General features: G+C 30.4%; 2 protein-coding genes across 2 annotated transcripts; both read right to left on the bottom strand.

Moving 5' to 3' along the window:
* Positions 1-12,077: 12,077 nt before the first annotated feature.
* On the bottom strand, positions 12,078-12,957 carry LOC129317635 (heavy metal-associated isoprenylated plant protein 47-like). Its single transcript, XM_054961971.1, has 3 exons — positions 12,880-12,957; positions 12,702-12,780; positions 12,078-12,543 (listed from the first exon to the last, which is right to left on the bottom strand). The coding sequence occupies exons 1-3, from the start codon at positions 12,883-12,885 to the stop codon at positions 12,239-12,241; spliced, it is 390 nt and encodes a 129-aa protein (XP_054817946.1). The 5' UTR covers positions 12,886-12,957; the 3' UTR covers positions 12,078-12,238.
* A 3,221-nt stretch (positions 12,958-16,178) lies between these two features.
* Positions 16,179-18,898, bottom strand: LOC129318366 (disease resistance protein RPM1-like). The gene is made up of 3 exons (XM_054963089.1): positions 18,872-18,898; positions 18,339-18,789; positions 16,179-18,231 (listed from the first exon to the last, which is right to left on the bottom strand). The coding sequence occupies exons 1-3, from the start codon at positions 18,896-18,898 to the stop codon at positions 16,220-16,222; spliced, it is 2,490 nt and encodes an 829-aa protein (XP_054819064.1). The 3' UTR covers positions 16,179-16,219.
* Positions 18,899-20,823: the final 1,925 nt, after the last annotated feature.

Genomic DNA, 20,823 nt, shown 5'->3' with positions numbered 1-20,823 from the left:
TAGATGGCCAACCCTTATGAAGATTTAAGTAATTATTTACTCATAGGGCTTTGTTGAATGAATGTTCTCGCTTGTTAACTAGTTGTAATTATAATAGCTAATAAATAATAATGAATGTATTTTCTAGTTTACGTTGTTGGCCTCAATAGTAGTTCTTCCATTGATATCTTAATGCAACCAATCATCTTGATATCAGAATTTTTAATAAGCCACCGATGAGACTTTGCGTATTTTGTTTTTAATCGTATGACTTTTACAGTGGCCTTATTTATTCCCAAAAATAAAAAAAAAGGCAAGCAAGAGTTTAAAGGGGCACCTTAATTGATCAAAATTTAGGGTAATTAAATAATTGAGTAGTTATTCTTTCATATAATTAATTATTTCAAAATTTTATTTTTTTCACCCGTGTTAGTTTTTTTAAATATGTCAATTTAAATTTTATACTTATCATATTAAATGGAAAAAAAATCGTTATATAAAAAAAAAGACAAACAAAAAAAGCAAAACCATGTAGTCGATCGTACATGTAAAAAAATAAATAAATAAATAAAGCATAGGAAGAAATTCATGGTTTTGGTTTTGGTTGCCTATGAATTACTCCTAACTTCCCAAATTATAAAGTATTTTTAGATAAAATTTTATATATTAATAAAATTTATTAAATATATTTTATAATATTATTTTTTAAAAAATAAAAATATAAAATTTTAAAAATACTATTGATTTAATACTCTTTTTATAAAATAATATTAAAGAAAAAAGTATATGAGAATGATAATATTAAAAATATGTTATTAATAAAAATTTATTTTTATTAAAAAAAATTATATTTTAAAATGCTAAATCTTTTTTTTTAAATGTCTTCTAATTTAAAATGAAAGGATTATCTCCTGCTTTTTTTATTAGTTGGCAACTTTGACATTGCCTTAGCACGTGCTTACTTCTTTTCATCCGTAAAGCATATATGATTATTTATATCTTAAAATGGAATAAATTTTATTTTACCCTTATTTCAATGAATTTTTTTAATTATATTATTTTTTTTATAGTTAATGAATTTAAATAGCAGAAATTTTGAGTTGGAAAAAAATGTAATTAATGCTTGTCATTAAGCGTCTTATATTAAAAACTAAAAAAAAAAAATTTATGGTACCTTACCTTATCATATAGTACCTTATATTACACACATATGAAAGCTCAAATTGAATTCATTAACGAAATGGGTGGGTTGCTAAATCTCCTGATCAAGTTGAAATGAGCCGTAATAAATATTTTCCTCAGCCTGGATTCATTGGCGCCCACTGGCGGTTTCAACAATCAATCAAATGGAGCTCAATTCCCAGTCCTTTTATTTCGTTGAAACTTTAAAACGAATATAAATACCTTTCGAATTCCGAGTACTTTCATCATTAGATAGTACTCATCATGTGGAAGCTCGATCGACGTAAAGTTCCCAATTTGCATACTCCTGGGAATTGATGAGCGTAAGATTACCTTACACTAGATTCTAATCAAAATAGAGATTGACAAATGGATCCCTGTTCCCTCCTTTAGGATAAGTACACTGCCTCGGCCTCACTTTCGAACGACATATTGACGGGATTGAGTGTGAAGAAATGGAAGAGAAAACGAAAAGCACTACAGTAGCAAACACAAGTTACTGCTGGTGGGAGAGGGAGATTTCTTCTTCTCACTGTGCTTGGCTAAGGCTTTTGGCTCTGCATCCAAGATGGTTGCCACATCTCCTGAGTCCAGAGGTATATTGTTATTAACTTGATGCTGATGGGATCGAAGACAAGAAATCATTTTTGAGATGATGGGTCTTGACCACTGATCAATCAGTCTATTGAAAACGATGATAATTAATATTGATTTCAGGTTCGTTGAGTCTTAGATACTCAACAAGAGCATTGGTTAACCCGGAAGAGCACCAAGATCTTGGTTACACCCTGGTGCATGGAGCGGACGCTTTCATCATGAGCCGACATCCTCTTCTCCCGGAAATGCGTTTCGATCCAGTTGTCTTCAATTTCCCACAGGCTCTCTCTCTCTCTCCCATCAGACACGCCTCTCAAGCAAATCAAGTATATATGTTCAATCCTAATCCCTTGGTTTCATTTAAAACTTGGTTTGTGTTGATATACATATATATATATATATATATATTTTAGGAGGAAAGAGATGCTGGTAATGGGGTTTATGAGGTTTCAAAATCTAGTTATGAGGAACATGAGCTGGTAATGGGGTTTCAGGATTGCAAATCTTGCACCCCACAAAGGCAAAATCGATGACATTCCCGCCAGGGTCCTGCCATTTGCGATAGCACAGTTCCTGCTGCTCAACACTTTTCGATGAGCAACATTATATTCATTCGAACACAGATTTGAAACCTCCGAAGCTTGAGATCTGTAAGTTTCAGTGAAGTCTACTTTTTAAAGAAAGGAAAAAATATCCTATATTTTATAAAAAATAAAATAACTATAAAAAGATGACTTTACAAAAATAATTAATTCCAGGTCAATTTCAGAGAATGCAAATTAATTCCCTTTCAAACCTACAAGTTGCCTTTACCCAGTCACTCAGTAGAAAAATAATTTCCCTTCTGTCCCTCACCTCGGAAAAGTAATAGCAGTCTTAATAATTTGTATTTAACGAATGCTACGGGAATTATAATGAAATTATAAATTATAAATTATAAATTATAATAAGGGAAATACATTCGCTCCTGTTCCCAGAATATAATATTCATCATCAAATTAATTATAAAGAGGAAGCTCCACCGTTCCCAAAATATGCACATGGAGTTAGAATTATCTGGAAAATAGATGATCAAAAATAATTAATATAATTAATGAGGATTATCTCCCTTCCATGCCTATAGAATTATTGCATGTGACTAATTTTCTGAGTATCAGATAAGTTACTAAAATGGAAGAGAGAACGATAGAGCACTACAGTAGCAAACACAACATCCTACGATCTCGCTCTGCTTGGCTCTGCCTCTAACATGGTCGCCACATCTCTCGACTCCAAAAGTAGGTTCTTTTGTCTTATGTATCACTCAGAACTAAATCGTCGCCTCTTGATAATACATGAAAGTGAAAAGGGCGAGAATGGTTTCAGGTTCATTGAAGAGGAATTACTCGAGAGCAATGACGAACTTACCCAGCAGGTGGTGAAAGGGTTTCTGAGAAATGCTAAAGAAATGTTGGAAGAAGAAGGAGAGATTCATGTGACACAAAAGACAAAGTACCCTTATAGTGGTTGGGGAATAGAGATGATAGCAATGAGGACTGGACTGTGGGAAAGGGAAAGCTGTATTGTTTGAGTGGGATTATGCAGGTTAGTGGAGCAAGAGAGGACATGGAGTCATGGAGATAGATGCAACCAAAGCTTCTATGTTGGAGAGCGCTGCACTTTCAAGTTCATCAAAGAAGACGTCGACGTCAGATCTCTCACTTAAGGTTTCAAATTTGAAGACCGGTGAAGTGAGTGTCTTATAAGAAGTATAATTTGATGAAACAGCTTCATGAAGGAGAACTCTTGGTGTCTCACATGGTGAGAGAGGAGTTATACCCTTCTTCGTATCTAGTGAGTTGCAGAGGATTGATCGCACATGAACGTGAGGCTTGCGTGTCGCCTTTATTGTGAGGCGTACATAAACGTGCTCTGCAAGGGGTGGCAGAGGTTTGATCCCGCAAAGCTGTTGACATGCCTTCCTCATTGTGAGGGGCGGTACTTTGCTGATGGACGCTAAGATTTGATCTCTTGTGGATTTGATTGTGAGGGTTAGCACCCACATAATGGGCAATACAATTTACCAATTTTCTCTCTTCAGCATTACTTAAATCAAGCCTTTTATTTTGGGGTTAGATTATGTCATTTCATTTGTTTTACACTGTTTTGGCGTCCTAGGTAGTAGTTTTGTTCGTCTCTAGTGTTTGGTTATGCCGCACTTGTATTGCATGCTCTCGAGAAACATTTGAATTTTAACTATGATTTGTTTTAGGGTTTAGTGCTCTATATGTTTCATACATCACTCGACACAAATACGTTACAAATTATTATTAGAATTTGATAAATAATTGTAGGAACTAATAAATTAACAGCTATTTTGAACTTTGAAGTCCGATTGAACAACCAGAAAGTGAAGAATTGAAATCAATAGAACAATGAATCATAAAATAAATATTAGACACAATTTTTATTCTCTTAAGTCTTGACAATCGTCTAATACCTTAATATTTTTGGGGAAATGATTTTGTCATTCGTGGTTGTTAAGTTGTTCAAATGTGAGTGGACATAAGATGATATGGGAAGTCGTACATCGGATAAAATTAGGCTAAATAACTAGTATCTAATAAAGAGGAAAGACATCATAAACTTGAGTTTTAAAGTTTTGAGGTAAGATGTGGTGTTTTTCTGTTGCCCTTGCTTGTCTCTCCTTTCCTCCCGTTCCTGAGTGGTCGTTCCTCATTTCTAACAAGTGTTATCAGAATCAGGTTTCGTTTAAGACCTATAAGCTCGTTATTGTGCACTTGTTTGAGTCCAAAAATAAGACTAGCCTTGATTGCAATAAAGACTTGTGTGTGCCATATCATTTGAAGTCCAAAAAATGGGCTGACCCCTAAAAAATAAGAACTTAGTGTTTAAAGTATCTTTGATATGGAAAGTTTGTGGACTCATCTTGAGAGAAAAATTGTTAGGTTATTCAAATATGAATGAATATAAGACAACATGGAAAATCCTACATCGGATAAAATTGAACTCAATAACTAATATATAATAAAGAGTAAGAACCCATAAACTTGAGTCTTGATATTTTGAATTAAAATGTGACACCCTTCCGCTGTTATTGCCCGTCTTTTCTCTCCCTGAATTCTCGAGCATTGCTCCTCGTTCCTAACAACAGTCAATAAATTATATCACTCTAATAAGGAATATTACCCCTAAACAAGTATGTTTATCATATTTAAATTTTTTAAAAAAATTAATACTTTCTCTGGATGACAATATATGAAATTATGGATTAATTCATGATTTATAAAGATTATTAGTTGAAATCTTAATTTTATAAAAATATTTACGTGTTTTCATTTATGTCTTACAGGTGCATAATTTTAAATATGAATAGTTTAAAGACAATGAATAAAATAAAAAAAAAAAGCAAAGGCATAAATGCAAAAGAAAACATAAAATTTATCCAATGCTTTATATATGAGACCAAGGGATACTTTTGGAAGGAGATTTACATTGTTGGGAAAAAGTAGACGGACTTGTTAATTGTTAGACTAAGAGGAAAGTCATACAACAAACAGTTGGGGGCGTACATTTGAGTCGGGATAAAGAAAGGTACATCTGTTGTTGGGTTGTCTAAGCTTTCAGGCCAAGCCCATTGGACCTAGATATTTAAACGCCTAATTAATTATATGGAACAAATGAATAGCGTGATTTTTATTTGGGCTGAAGAAATTAATGACATTGAGATCCTGATGCTCATGGTGCTTTTCTCCCATGCATCTCTTCCGTCTTGTTGTATTATATTTTCTTTATGAGAAAGTAACTTTATTTTGTTTAGTTACATTGGGATGTTGACATTTGACAGTAATTAACTTCATCACATTACCTTTTTGTGACTAATTAAAGTTATCATATTGTGTGTGTATATATAAGTCATTATGAGTGAGGGGGAGTTATATTTTTGGATTTGAAAATAGTAACTTTTTCAACCTATACTTTTTTTCCATTCATAAAATTTTGGGCCCTTACTCTTGATACATCTATTGTGAGTTTTGTTTCAAATATATTAAATAAAAAATTTTCCAAGATCATCATTGGTTTTGTCCTCGGATAACTATTTTTGTAACCATGTTCCTTTTACTGGGAAAGAAGAGTGAGGGGGAGAGAAATTATTTTGATCTTGCAACCTTTTGGTACGGATAATCACTTTTTATCCAAACAAAAAAAAAATCATCATCTGCCTACGTAGTTACATGTGACGTTGACATCCACAACGAAACATACATACAACTTAATCAATGATAATTAGATAGAAAATATTGGATTCACTTTGTGGACGACTAATTTTGAATTTAAGGCGTAATAAAATATTTTTTTAAAAAAAATCATGTTGTGACTTATGAGCTAGATGCCTAAAAAGTATCTACTCCAGTGAATTGAAAAGAAGCACTCTTCTCAGTCTTTTTTAATGTCAAATTAATAGGTGATGTCAAGAGCTAGATGATTATAAAAAGAGACATGCAAATTGAATTTTAATTACTTAGAGTCGGAGCTAAAGCGAGAATTGTCATGGTATAATTTCCAGACTTGCATGACTAAAATTTCAAACTGTCCAAGTCTATATATGTCCATTAATGTGAAAAACATGTGTCGATTACTGGTCACTCAAGTGCACATAATTGCTCAGGGTCATGGATGGATCAATACAGCTGGCAGTTTTGGAATTATATATGAGTATGATTGTGCACATGGATGCATGGGGTCATGGATGGAGCAATAAAAGTGGCTGTTTTGAAACTATATATGTCACTGATATGATTGATTAGACTTTGATTTGATTGTGCACATGCATGGGGTCACGCAAAAGTGGCTTTTGTTAATGTGAAAATCCCGTGTCAAAATAATTAATCATAAATAAAAATCAACAACAAATTTCATTTTAAAAAAAATTATATTTTTATTTTAATAATAATCTATTTTATATTAATTTTTATTTGTGGGTATTTCCTTTGAGAAGACTGGATGTGATTTTTTTTTATTAATTAGGGTGAATTTCACTTAAAAACTTCAGATGAAACTTGATTACTTTTAAAAAATTTTAAAATTTTAGTTCAGTTTAAAAAAAAATCAAAATAATTTTAATAGTAAAAAAATTAAAATATCCTTAACTAGTCATATAAAATTATTTATTGTTAATTTTCTTACTTCACTTGTTAATTTATTAATATTACTTGTAAATTACATTCGTCTGTCAAATAATTAGTAATATTAGTTATTAATTTGTTAACTTTACTTATTAATTTATTAATATCCGTTGTAAATTAAAAGACTTGTTAGTAATTTACAATTGATGTTAGTAGATTAATAAGTAAAGTTAGCAATTTAACAGCTAATGTTGCTACCTATAATTGAACAACTGATATCAAATCTTGTGTAATTAACATATTAACTCATATTAATAAATTAAAGAGTGAAGTAAAAAAAACTATTAATAATTATGCATAATAAGTTAAAAGTATTTTGATTTTTTTCACCGTTAAAATTATTTTAACTTTTCTCTCTTAAACTAAACTGAAGTTTTGAGATTTTTTAAGATTCGCCAGTAATCAAGTATCTTCTGTAATCTTTAACTAAAATTCTCCATATTAATTTTCTTATCAAATCCATATTTATGAAGTTGGAAAGAATATGGGTTAGACCTCTCCATTTTCTCATTTTCATTTTCCCTTCACTTTTTTAATTATAATCATTTGTTAGATTTATGGCTAAAACAAATTCACTTAATCCAGTAATATCAACAGTTATTATTAAAAAATAAAAAAATGAAGAGGTTCTGGCTTCAAGAAGTTAGAATAATTCACTGTCGAGTTCTAATATGTTTAATTATCCCCCGCTTGCCTTTTTATTTTTAATGTACGTTTACAGTATTTTTTTTTAAAAAAAAAAGCAGATAGGGCCAGAGGTTTCAGCAGTAATTTTTTTAACCTATTGTTTGATAATTCAGCTCTAGTAATTTAATATTATAAGTAAAGGTGGGAATCAGAGTAAGCCCAACCCTTAAAGACTCAGTCCTTATAAACCCAACCTTTAAAAACTTAGACCCTAAAACCTAATTACTCAAAATTTGACTTAATTTTGAGGCCCGACCCTTATTTATAGAGCTCAAGGCCAAGCCCTTAAATCCTTTTCTCCAAAACAATCTAGCATTTTAATTTAAATAGAATCTTTTAAAATTCAATATAAAATAAATTAAAATCTCACATAAAATTCAACAAAAATTTAAAATTTTGAATTTGAAATGAAGATTTAAATATTCATCAATGTAAATTTAAATCATCGTCATCATCCTTTAAAAATAAAATATTAAATCTCTTATATGTAAGTCCACTTGTTAAAGATAGAAGTGGATATTTAATGTCAATTATTTTTTAACTTCTTCTTCACCACTTGCATTAAATATTAATTTAATTGTATCATTATTAGTCAAATATATGTATGTGTATGTTTGTGTATATAAGATAATCCAGCTTATCAAGACTTAAAAGACAGCCCGAGCTTGAGTCTTTTTTCACAGGACTTATCAAAGTCAGGCTCCTAAAATCAATTGTTTTTTAAAAAATAATTTTTAAAACCTAAACCTTTATTTAAATAGGGTTTTTAGGCCCGACTCTTTCCACCCGACTTTTATTCTCAATTTTAATCATTAGTATGTACAGACATATTCTATCAGCTTTAAAATATTGACAATTTTTAACCATTCTATATAGTTCAATAAAGTTGATTAATATTAATAATTATGTTTGAAATTAAAAATTTTGGACTAAATTAAAATATTTTTATCATTAACGTTTACTTTTTCTCTAATTTAATAATGCTACTCATTTACGAGGGGCAATTTAAAAAAATAAAAATATAATAAATGTTTTTTTAATTTGTAATTTTGCTTATAAAAATAAGTAAACCTATGTTAATTTCTCTATTTTCTTGTTGGCGCAACATGTTGTCTCTTGTTAGAAAATGCTTCATCCATATACTTTATAAATTTCTAAATTTATGTAATGAGGATTACATGAATTTATTTAGTACTATATTTAAGGATTTGGGAATCAAATTTAATATTTATATTTTATTAAATTAACATAAAAATAAAAAGACGCAAATACCCTCCCACAAAAATTCTTTCCCCTTCTCCCGTGCTCACTATCGTTGGCTTGTTCCATCACTCTGCAATGTTTTTTAAGTATTTCTTTCGACTACGGGTATCTCACAAATTGAGGGCCTTTGACGCACCTCTTGTGTTCAGAGCAATCAAGAAAACAAAACTCGCCGACAATATCATCGTCTTTCATGAACTTCCACTGGTTATGAAATAATTGTATGGTCATTAAATTAAGTGGATCGTCAAATTGATATTCTGCCTGATCCTGTATAGAGGTCTCTTTCAATATATTTCATTGAAATTAATAAAAACCTTAAATTTTATTACCAATATCCTAAAATTTAATAATTTTTCTCATCTACCTCTATTAAGGATAAAAATTATCATTTTAATAATTTTTTAATATTAAATAAGGATATAAAAATAAAAATAAATATAACAAATATTAAAGTGTTTTATAAATAAAATTAAAATTAATTTTTTCTCTTCACTTTATAAATGAGATAAAAAGAATATATGAGAATAGGGATGAATGATTGAATTGAAAGAAAATTTGTTGACTAGCTAGTGTCAACGTCAGTGAGGAAAATTTGCAGATATTAAACTTTTTTACCTCCATCCACTTGGGTCCGAGAGCGACCTTGACTTTTGATACATCTTATCCTCTTTTTTTTTTTTTGGGGTTTGATTCAAATTGAAAGACCTTGACTTAATTATAAACTCACACTATAAACGGAACCCACGTCTATGCATAAAAAATATAAAAATATTTCATTTTTTGACTATTTGAAATGCTCCAAGTCTGTTCAATGGCACAGCTTACACGTCTTCGTGTATAGCTGTAGCATATACACGTAATATAACAATAGAGACAAGTTAATTTTTTGGCAGAGAAAATCAGAAAACAGACTAGTTACTAGTTATAATTTGCTCATGCATTTGTATGCACTGTTTTAAGAACCGGATTTGGATCAAATATCCGTTTTCTCTATAATTAAACTGGGTTGGGTCGAAATTAACGGTCTGTTTAGCTTTTGTTCTCATTTTTTATTTTTAAAAACTGTTTTGTAGTGCAACTTTTAGAATTGTTTTTCATAACAAAAACAAAATAAAAATCTGTTTCGTTATATTAATTTAAAAACAGTTTTAGAATTAAAAAAATAAGCTGATAGTGATAATTATGTGTGGTTAATGATGGTGATTTATGATAAAAATTGATTAACATAATTCTAATTTTTAATAATTAAATGTAGTATATTTTTTAAAAAAATAAAAATAACTTGAAATTGTTTCTATTTTTTTATTTTAAGAACAAAAAAATGAAAACAGTTTTGCAAACAAGTATATAGAAAATACTTAACCAAACACGTTTTTTAATTTTTCTGTTTTCAAAAACAAAAAACAGTATTTAAAAATAGAAAATAAACAGGCTCTAAGTTGCCATTGAGCCAAGAACTAGAGTTAAGTCGGGACCGAAACATTTTTAAAAAAATCAGACAAGTCTAAATATAATATAAAAAAGCTTAAAAATTTTTAAAAATAAGAAAAATTTTAAAATTAGACTATACTAAGAACCAATTTCATTTTTGAACCCTTGACATGCATATAATATGATGTGAGGCTATTTTTCTAGATGTTGACAGCTATAAATCCAAATGTAAATACATTTGAATCTTCGTTTATTTGATTCAACCAATATCTACTTACATTTGACAAATTATATAAAAATAGAATTTATAATATGGTTTATTTATATAGTAATGTTATATTATTTTATTAAACAAGACATACTGTGAATTTACTCCATAAATATATTATATATATGTATTTAATGTCATTTTTACTTAATTATCATGTCTCCAAATTGACCGTTGGTCTAACATGTTAGATCACAAAAATTGAGACCTGCTGACCCTTTTGATTTAACATCTGGTCCAACTTTAATTTTAAAATATTGATTGTATTGATCCGTTTAAGAAACCATAAAACGCTGAGAAGGTAGGTCTATCGAGGGAATTATACATTCTCATCTTTGGTGCATGATTTTCAAAGTGCGTTAGATTATTCATTTTGATTTAATGATCAACCACCACCTTAAATAAGGTGGTGAATAATGAGAGAAAGTCTTTTTTTTAATCCTTTTTTATTTTAAATTCACTTTTCATTCAAAAATATCTAAAAATATTACTTTCTTTAATCCTATTTTTATTCTAAAGTCACTTTCAAAATTTTTATCAGAATTAAAGAAAATATTAAATCTCATTAATTTTATCTAAAAATTTAATAAGTCTCTAACTTTTCTCCTATTAAATATAACTACTTTAAAATGAAATACTCTAACATTTAATAAACTTCTCTTCATTTAATAGGAACAAAATGATAATGATAAACATAATAAAAGTGCTTTATAAATATAAAACTAAAATAGACACTCTTTCTCTACCCTATAAATAGGATTAGAAGAGTATACATAAGTAGATTATAGTAATATATTTGATTTAATGGTATAGCTAGCAGTTAATTTTCCACCATTAAATCAAATGATAATCACTAAATGAAGGGAGGAAATTTATGAAATGAGGCATCAACCTATAAAATATAAAAAAAAAAAAACGAAGAAAAGGATCAACTTCCGTGTATGAAGTCAATTAAATAAGACAATTTTCATAAAGAATGTTTTGTATTGACATGAATCAATCGGCTGGCCTAAAGAAAAAAAGTTACATGTCACGTCACATGATATATATAGTACTAAAAATGTGAATTATCCGTGTAGTTTGGAATATTAATCTAATTTTAGTTTTATAATTGTCATTAATTATCTCACCATGTCTTCAACTCCAAATCTTAAAACCACTTCATCTCACTAATTAATGCACTAAATAACATGACAAGAAAGCAACGCTATCAAAGAAATTAAAAGAGCCGGTAGATGCCAGTGCCTAGTTATCTCTAGGATTTGAACCACACACATTGGTGCGTGTTACATGAAAAAAAGTTTAAAAAGAAAATTTATCTTAAAAAACTAGCTTGTTAGATAAAAAAGTCCATCTCGTCTGAAAGCCAAAACATTACCAGCAGTCCAACTCCACCACATTTCACTCATCAGCCTCATGCCGGTCAATAAGTTAGTTTTTTCTCAGGCTCTCCTTTATACTTGCCCATAGTAGCAGTGTGTATGAGTTGTAAAAATATGAAATTGATTCCTTATAAGAAAAAAAATGAACACGGATACATACAATCTTTTTATTTGTGCGCAGAATGAAAACGTACAGACTGGACTCGATTACATTGGCACTCATAATATACGAGAAAATTATCTGAATCTGATTTGTCCAATCACATGACGACGCAAATACTATTGTCAACAACAGGGTATTCACAAACAACGTAGGGGGGCCAAGGAGGACAAGGAGGCCTGTAATCACAGCAAGGCAATTTCTCAAGCTTCTTTTCTTTCTTCTCTTCTTTCTTTTCTTCTTTCTTCTCTTCTTTCTTCTCTTTCACTTCTTCCACACTCACAATGTTGGCATGGCAGAACTTCTTCCTGAAATCCTTAGCCAAACTCACCGTATCCACATCTTCTCCAATCACCACCACTCGATCCCTATCTGCTCCTTCTAGCGCCACCGAATTCACCCGACCTGCATACACGTTCACATACAAGTTATACAAGTACATTGTTAATGAAAACTCAAAAAAGAACTAGACTTTTCTGCCATGTCACGCATGAATTATTATATACCAATTGACAATCCTAGATCGAATTGAAAAGAATTTACTTCAAGCATGCAAGAATCACCTGTAGCCTTTGATGCGATTTTCAGGGCCTTCTTTCTGCAACTCTCACAGCGCATGGGCACCTGTATAACTATCTTTTGCTGCAATACATTAAAACTCAAAATTAAGTTATTTATCTACCTAGCTTGATGAATGCTAAACAATAAACACACATACACAAAAATTATCATTGGTCTCACCTTCATGCTTGATAAAGCGTTGATGCTGCTTCGTACACAAAACTTATAATTAAGACCGTCTTGGGTGGATTATGTGCTTGATTAGAAAGTGTTCGATGGGTTTCATATATATATATATATATATAAGTGCGTGGTTGGAATATTAATTAATTTGTTATTTAGTTGGTGGTCCACAATTGGTAAACGTCAACGCGCCAGCCCGCCGTGACAGTAAACCATGTATGTGTAATATATTCAGAGACTCATGCAATCTTACCTACTTGCTAGTTATCAACGTCAACCATGACAAAAAGTAAAAACTTCCACATTTATACATCAATAATAACCAGTTCCTAGGAATTGAACGGAGTTTAAAAATGAGTTTGTCCATTATCTATGACTTAATGAGTTAGTTTTCTCATAATATATGCCTCGAGATATATATATATATATATAAAATTTAGATCCCTCTTTCAATTTCAAGAACAAACAATTAAAGTTCAAAACGCTATATATTTTTAAATTTTCGTTTTAATATTTTTCTCATAAGAAATAAAGGGTAAGAATAGTATTTAAATTAGTAACTTGAGGCTAGATCATATAGGAAGGATAAGGTGTGGTGTGGTTAGAAAGAAAACAAAAATAGCCTTTCAATTATAATTTTTCAAAGCAAATAAAGTTATAAAATTTTAAAAAAATAAAATTCTTCAAAATTCATAACTTGTTAATTTATTAACGAATTTTTTTAAAAATATATTTTACCTATACAATCATGTTGATTTGATACAATATAAAGTAAACTTGTTATTGTCCTAATATAATTTATTATTTTAGTAATGCGCATTTATAAATTTACTAGGTGAATTTGTTAACAATATAATTTTCTACATATTTAATGTACATTGTTAACTTGTTAACATATGAAATATATTTGTTAAAATCTTAACATAACTTGTTAAAAAAAAAATAGGTGTTTTGATCATTTTGCTATCAAAACCTATTTTCAATAATTTTTTTGGTCCTCCAGATTATATTGGTCTTGATTTAAAATTAAATCCTTCCGCAAGTCCATTATTGTCTCTTCAGTTTATAATGCGCGCACTCTAGTGGGAAGATCCCTCCACGAGGTCGGATCAATTCATGCTTCTCATTTCAGTTTGGTTTGTGGATTGTGGTGCATGCATACAGTTACTTGTTTTATATTTTATATTTCAAATTAAATATTATTAACATTAATATTAAAATTAATATAATTTGGTCAAAAGGGAAGACCAATAATTTAATGACATGTGGGGACTTATTGCCAGTCCCAAATTAATATAATGTAGTTTTTAGGCTTTCATCATAGCATGGAAAAAGAACAAAATGTCGAAATGATTAGGCAAAATATATTCATTATTGGTCCTTATTACAAATCACCTATAATTAATCACCTTACTAGAGTTAAATAAAGATGGATGATTTATTAATTTTATCCAAAAATGGTATAATTTTTTTGTTTTACTTGTATTCATATGAAAAAAAATAAATTTATATTACATTTGCTCTCATAATTAATGATTCCAAGCAAGTGTAATATTAAAAAAAAACTTAATTGATATCATTTATGATAAAGATCATCTATCTATTCAAAAAAAATCTTTTTATATAAAAATATCATACTTCTTTGTCTCCAATCATTCGTCAAAAGGAATTCATTGTACTTTTGTAATAAAATGAATTTAATACACTGAATATTGTTTTGAATTAAGCTTTACTAAGTGATCTGATCTTTTATACACATTTATTTTGTCAATATTATAAGTATGCATAAATGTTTCAACCAAAATTAAAATTACATGTAGTTAATATTGTATCATAAGTATAGCAAGGCCATCAAATAATTGAAAAGGTTCAATATCAATGACCTTTGGACAAAAAAAAATATCTATAACCTATTGATGATTAATTTTGTGTGTGTGTGTGTGTGTGTGTTAGCTTTTTAAAATGACATTGTATCCAAATCCTTTTAGCAAAAAAAAAAAAAATCCAGCTCTAATAATTTCTTTCAAATTGATCGAAGATGTGTTTTTTCTAAATATTATTTCTAGATAATAATATTAATTATCAATTTATCTAATATTTTTTTGGATAATCTCGATGTAAAATTTAAATTTTTTTCACCGCCAACAGATTTTATTCGAGCTTACTATTTTTTTGGGGACAAATATCCAGCTTAGTATTGATATATAGCACAATGACAGGTTTTACGTCACACATTACTGATGATTCGGCATGTGTGTTTAGAATATGAATATCTAGCATGATAGAGGTCAGAGGTGCGATTTAGACGAAGAAGTATAAATAAACGGATCAAGATATAAGTTATATGGTGAAATAAAATATAACACAGTAAGATAATAAATCAAGTTAAAAATATCATTACATACACCCATATATTGTCACACATGAATTACAAACTTCAATGATATGTAAGTGCAGCAAATACCGAACTTAAAAATGAAGCGCACACATTACGTACACACGAGTTCACTGCGATAGCCCAAAACAAAAACATTATTTGTAGGTTCTAGAAATTCAGCGAACAACAATCCATGAAATGTACTCAGTGCCGATCGACATTTATTTGGGTTCATGCATGTTCTTCTGACGCTCCAGAAATCTGACAACAGAAGCCGTGAATTAACTATATTTATATAAATAAATAAATTGAAAGTAAAAAAAAAACTTGATGTCAATACTTGATAATGTTTGAAGATATTAAAAAAATTATTTGGAAGCATGATGTTTGGACTATATGTAAGTTTCTTCAAACTGAGATAGACCCAAACAAAGCAAGAAGCATAAAATGGATATTATTTTGACTCCGAACCATTCCCTTTTCTCTCTCCATCTTTTTTACTTTAAAGACACACACATCACATACTTTACAGTTTATAAATTGAGAATTTATTAGCAATTGTAATATGATCACTTTAACAACCACGCGATTATAAAAATACAACAGCAAAATTAATTGAGACAATCAGATTCCATAACTCACTTTCAATGTCTCAATTTTCTGTGTGTGTGTGGGGGTGTTAACTTAGTTAAACAAAAAGAATGAATAATTAAAACTATATACTACCATACCAAGAAAATTAAAAAAGAAACTAAAAATGTATTAAAGGGTAACGCAAGAGGATGAGCATGCACTTACCAGTTGACACAACACATCAAGGATAAATACAAAGATTGTGGCCATCATCCATGGAATAAGTCACCGATGACAAGTGGCTGAATTTGTAATAACCTTCTTCTTGTTGCATATTTGTCACAATGTCTCTTGACATATCTTCAAGATGAAGAAATTTGAGAGATCTTAGGTTTGAATATCACTGGGCACCTTTTCCATCTGATGGCAAGACCCAAGTTGTAGATGTTCCAGCGAAGACATTGCTGCGGACTCTATTCTTAACCTCCTAAGCCTCTGCATGCCACGTAATTCCAAAACCTTAAGCTTCTTAAACCATCCACTTTTGAAGTGTAACTCCTCGCCATCGTATGCTGATTTCAATAACTGAAGATCCACCAAATCTGTTAAGTCCTTGAGAGCAAGCATTGGGTCTTCTTCTATTCCTGACCAAGCCAGTCGGAGCTTCACTAGCCGGCCAAGTCTGGGAATCCAATTTGCTAATTTCTCTAAGCGGCCAACCAAGTAAAGACGTTTCAAGTCCTCAGGAGGGTTGTTTATGGAACCCAAACTAAGAACTTCACTGATCCCACCGGCATATGGTGCTGCAATACTTAATGAGCAAACAAGCTGCATATTCTCTATTGCAGTACATAGCAGTCTCCCGTGTTGCCTCCTTATGTTAATAATGCCCAGCCTCCTCATTTCCTTCATGTCAATCAATTCCTCGATGACACCATCCTCACCATTAGATGCATCAACTTTTGCTAGCTTCTGCAGAGCCTTTAAACTCTTGATGCCTTTCTTTAGTATTACTCCATGAGAAGATGAATATGCTATGAGATGACGCAACTTGACAAGCCGGTAAATATATGGTGGCAGCTCTGTTACTAGAGTATGCTTTAGGTTCAGAATCTCTAGATTAAGAAGCTTACAAATAAACTTAGGAATGGTTGTGATCCGCGTGTTCCTTAGATTCAGATACTGTAGATGCAGCAAAGTCCCGACGGCTTTAGGAAGATGATCGAGAGGAGCATCTTCAAAGTCCAGGGTTTTCAAGAACTTGAAGCTGGATAGAAATGATTGCACCAGAGGCTTTTGCAACTCTTGTAAGTTAAAACAAAAGCAAGACCTCACTCTCTTGTGATTTGCAGCCCTTGTAATATCATCATGAATGCTATTTGTGAGGATCGACAGCCGCCTGGTCCATGGATGAAACTGAAACTGCCCACTTTTTATGACTTGGCCAAAGTCCAGATCCTCACACTTCTTGAGAAGAAATTCGTGCATTAAATCATGGATGTGACATCTTCGAACTCTGCCATCAGGATCCCTTTCCGATACTTTAACCAAGCTGCGATTAATTAGTTCACACAAGTAACTTTCCGCTACTTCCTCAGTCCTTACTTGATCACCATCATCATGATTTAGGCAACCCTCTTCTGTCCACAAATTGATGAGTCGAGTGGAACTAATGGCATAACCTTCCGGAAAAAGACCAAAGTACAAGAGGCATGACTTGAGGTGGTGATCAAGATCGTCGTAACTCTCTGATAACACTTGGAAATAACTTCTTAAATGGGGATTATTTATGAATTTTAAGTTTAGACTCCAGCGCACCTTTTCCCATTCTGAGACATCTTCCTTTTTAGTTGATAAGAGACTCGCGAGAGCTACAATTGCTAATGGCACTCCATTACACTTGCTCACGAAATCTTCAGACAATTTTTTCAGCTCTTGATCGTCACAACCTTTAGAATCAAAGACCTCACTGTAAAAGAGCTTTAAAGCAACTTTTGGATCTAAGGGTTTTAGCTCATGAATGTGATGGTCAGCCCTGCGAACTCTGCAATTTTCTGCAACGTCTATATTTCTTGCTGTAATTATTACCCTGCTGTCTTTGCCTTTATCTGCCTCTGGTAATGCATTAAGAAAATTTCCCCAAAAGTTGATGTCCCGTACATCATCAAAAACAATCATATACTTCTTTGTTTGCAAGTATTGTTTAAGTTTCTCAGTCAACTCATGTTGTTCCATGTCGTCTTCAATTTTCATGGTAGCATTTTTGTCGAAATCACGGATCATAGTTCTTAATAGTCCTTTGGCTTCGAGTGAGTGAGAGACATTGATCCAAGCGTAACAGTCAAAATATCTTTCGTCTTTTTGCTTCTTATACAAGTTACTCACAATAGTGGTTTTTCCTGGCAGGAAAAAAGGAATTAGTTTATATATATATATATATATATCTATATATGTATGTGCGAATGTGTCTTGATAGAAATATAAGTTTGTAGTTCGTCATTCTTACCTAATCCCCCTTCGCCGACCACTGAAATTACTGCTGTGCGTCCATTTTGTTTTCTTAGCCAACCCATGAGCATTTCCCTAGTCTCGTCAACACCCACAAGTTCAGCTTCATCCATGAACCGAGCACTCTTTCGAAGGCCATGTCCGGCAGTTGCAGACATCTCTGCTCTCCGTCCTGACGATGACGTGTCTAATCCGAAAGAATCTTTTAATTTATCGAGTCTTTCTCGTGTTTTTTTGATGTCCCGAATCTCCGCTTGTATCTTAAGACGGACTTTGACAGTTTTGAGAACGTTACCAGTTTTAGCAACAAAGCGAACAAGTCGTTGCTTTTGGTCATGCTTTTTCACTTTCAACAAGAATTCATCGATCACATCTTCCATGCGAAAAGCAACTTCTCTCACTTGCTTCACCCACTCTTTTAATTCATCTTTTCTATCCCGTGTCTCATCCTGAAAAAAAGATCAAAATTGAATTTTAGTCTTGTGTCTTGTCTCGAAAGTTATCTCGTCTTGTTAGGAATCGAGACGAGACCGAAACAAGATTGGGACGTCCAGTCATTTTGATAAATCAGACAATGTCAAAAAAATATCTGAATAATAAAATTTATTAAAATTTTAAATCATATAATTTATTAAGTTTAAAATTAAAACAATACAAATACATAAATCACAATAACTTAAAGGTCAACTATTGAACTACATCAATCATAACTACACATTATGATGACAATTATAAGTGATTTCTAGGTTATAAGAGCAGCAACAATAAGCAAGCCAAGTACAATATCAAATCATTATTCTTCTACTTTAGTTGAGTGTGCTAAACTAATTACTCTTTCAAAAATAAAACAACAAATACAATATAAATAAAATTTATTAAATAGATAGATATAAGAATAAATTGTATTAATATAATTAATATACTATAAAGAAAGATATCGTCATGTTTACTCTATGTCATTAAAATTATCAATATAAAAAATTTTAGTTTTATATAAGAATTGTGAGTATTAAAATTATAATTGATATAATTAATATAATTATAAATTATATTAATATACTTAAATATTTAATGTATATTTTTAAAATAAAAAATATATATATAATATTTGAGACGGAACGAAACGTCCTGATGGTAATCTCATGTCCCGTCCCATCTCGAACTCCTTTCTTATCTTGTCCTGATTATTTTTAGGCCAGGACAAGACTTATCTCAATATGATCGGGATGATATTAGGTCAATTAGGATGGGTACAAGTTAAACACCTCTAATCAATTCTATGTAGTCAACACATCATGATACATTTTATAAAGCTTCCTTTTTCGGAACATTTACAAGCCCAACAAAGACTTGTCTTCTAATTTATTTTTTCAAAGAAAAACGTGTCATGAGTTGTTAAACACTTGAATTGAAGGTTAAATTTAATTTGTTTGATTTATAAATATTTAAAAAAAAACATACAAAATTTTATTCCATAACCACCAAAAAGTCACAAGAAAAGTTCACTACAGCAATAGAGGACTATTTTTTGAAGATGTTGGTAGTTATAGGCCTAAATGTATATACTTTTAAAGCTACTTATGATTTAATTAAGATCCATATATTGATAAGTTATAGAATTATGATTTATAATATTGTTTATTTATAGTGATGTTGTGTTATTTTATCGATAACTAAAGATATTGTGAATTTATTTCTCATATATATATATATAATGCATTTTAAATTATTTTTATTTAATTATTAAGTCATTGGTTGAATCATTAATCTAATTAGCTAAACCATGAAAATTGAAACTCTTTGACCTTTCTATTTTAATATTCAGTCTGAATTTTAAAACAATGTCATCTACCCTCCCTTCTAATTTGGTATTTCAAAGGGGATGGGAGTTTTTGATTTTAAAAATCGCAAACTATCTTGATATTAAAAAATTGTGCATTATCTTTCTCTCTCTCTTCAAATAAAAATAATTTTTATTACCTTATAAAATTCAATATATAATTTTTAGTGTAAAATGTATCAAAATCGCCTCTATTTTATACCTTAATTACATAGACCTATATAAATCTCTCTGAAAATTAAAATTTACATAAGCCATATCTCTTCTCTATTTTAAATGTTTTTCAAGAGTTATTAAATATAGAAATGTTTAACTTGTTGTAAGTTGATTCTTGTATAATTTTGACTCTGTTGTAACTCAATCAATAAATTTTAAATCTTGCAACTTAGTTTTTATAGTTTTAACTATTAAAAATATTGGTCCCTCTATCATAAAAAAATAAAATTATAAATATTAAAAAAAATTAAAATTTAGAACTAATATTTCAAGTTACTAAACCCTTTTAATGTTTATAATTTTATATTTTAAAATATAGGGACCTATATTTTGTATGACTAAAACTAAAGGGATTGAGTTGCAAAATTTAAATTTTAGAGACTAAATTACAACAGAGTCAAAACTATAGATACAAAATGATTAATTT

Source organism: Prosopis cineraria, unplaced genomic scaffold (assembly GCF_029017545.1).
Source record: "Prosopis cineraria cultivar Desert tree isolate PC_DT_omini unplaced genomic scaffold, ASM2901754v1 PC8, whole genome shotgun sequence".
Classification (NCBI taxonomy): Eukaryota; Viridiplantae; Streptophyta; class Magnoliopsida; order Fabales; family Fabaceae; genus Prosopis; species Prosopis cineraria.
Note: the sequence above shows the minus strand (reverse complement) of the source record. Positions and strands in the feature narration are given on the sequence as shown.

Coding starts and splice junctions, on each gene's coding strand:
- LOC129317635 (XM_054961971.1), bottom strand. Junction 12,544..12,701: donor AATCGCATCAAAGGCTACAG/GTGATTCTTGCA, acceptor ACGTGTATGCAG/GTCGGGTGAATTCGGTGGCG.
- LOC129318366 (XM_054963089.1), bottom strand. CDS start 18,898: ATGACTGGACGTCCCAATCTTGTTTCG. Junction 18,790..18,871: donor GACGTCCCAATCTTGTTTCG/GTCTCGTCTCGA, acceptor TCTTTTTTTCAG/GATGAGACACGGGATAGAAA. Junction 18,232..18,338: donor GGTCGGCGAAGGGGGATTAG/GTAAGAATGACG, acceptor TTTTCCTGCCAG/GAAAAACCACTATTGTGAGT.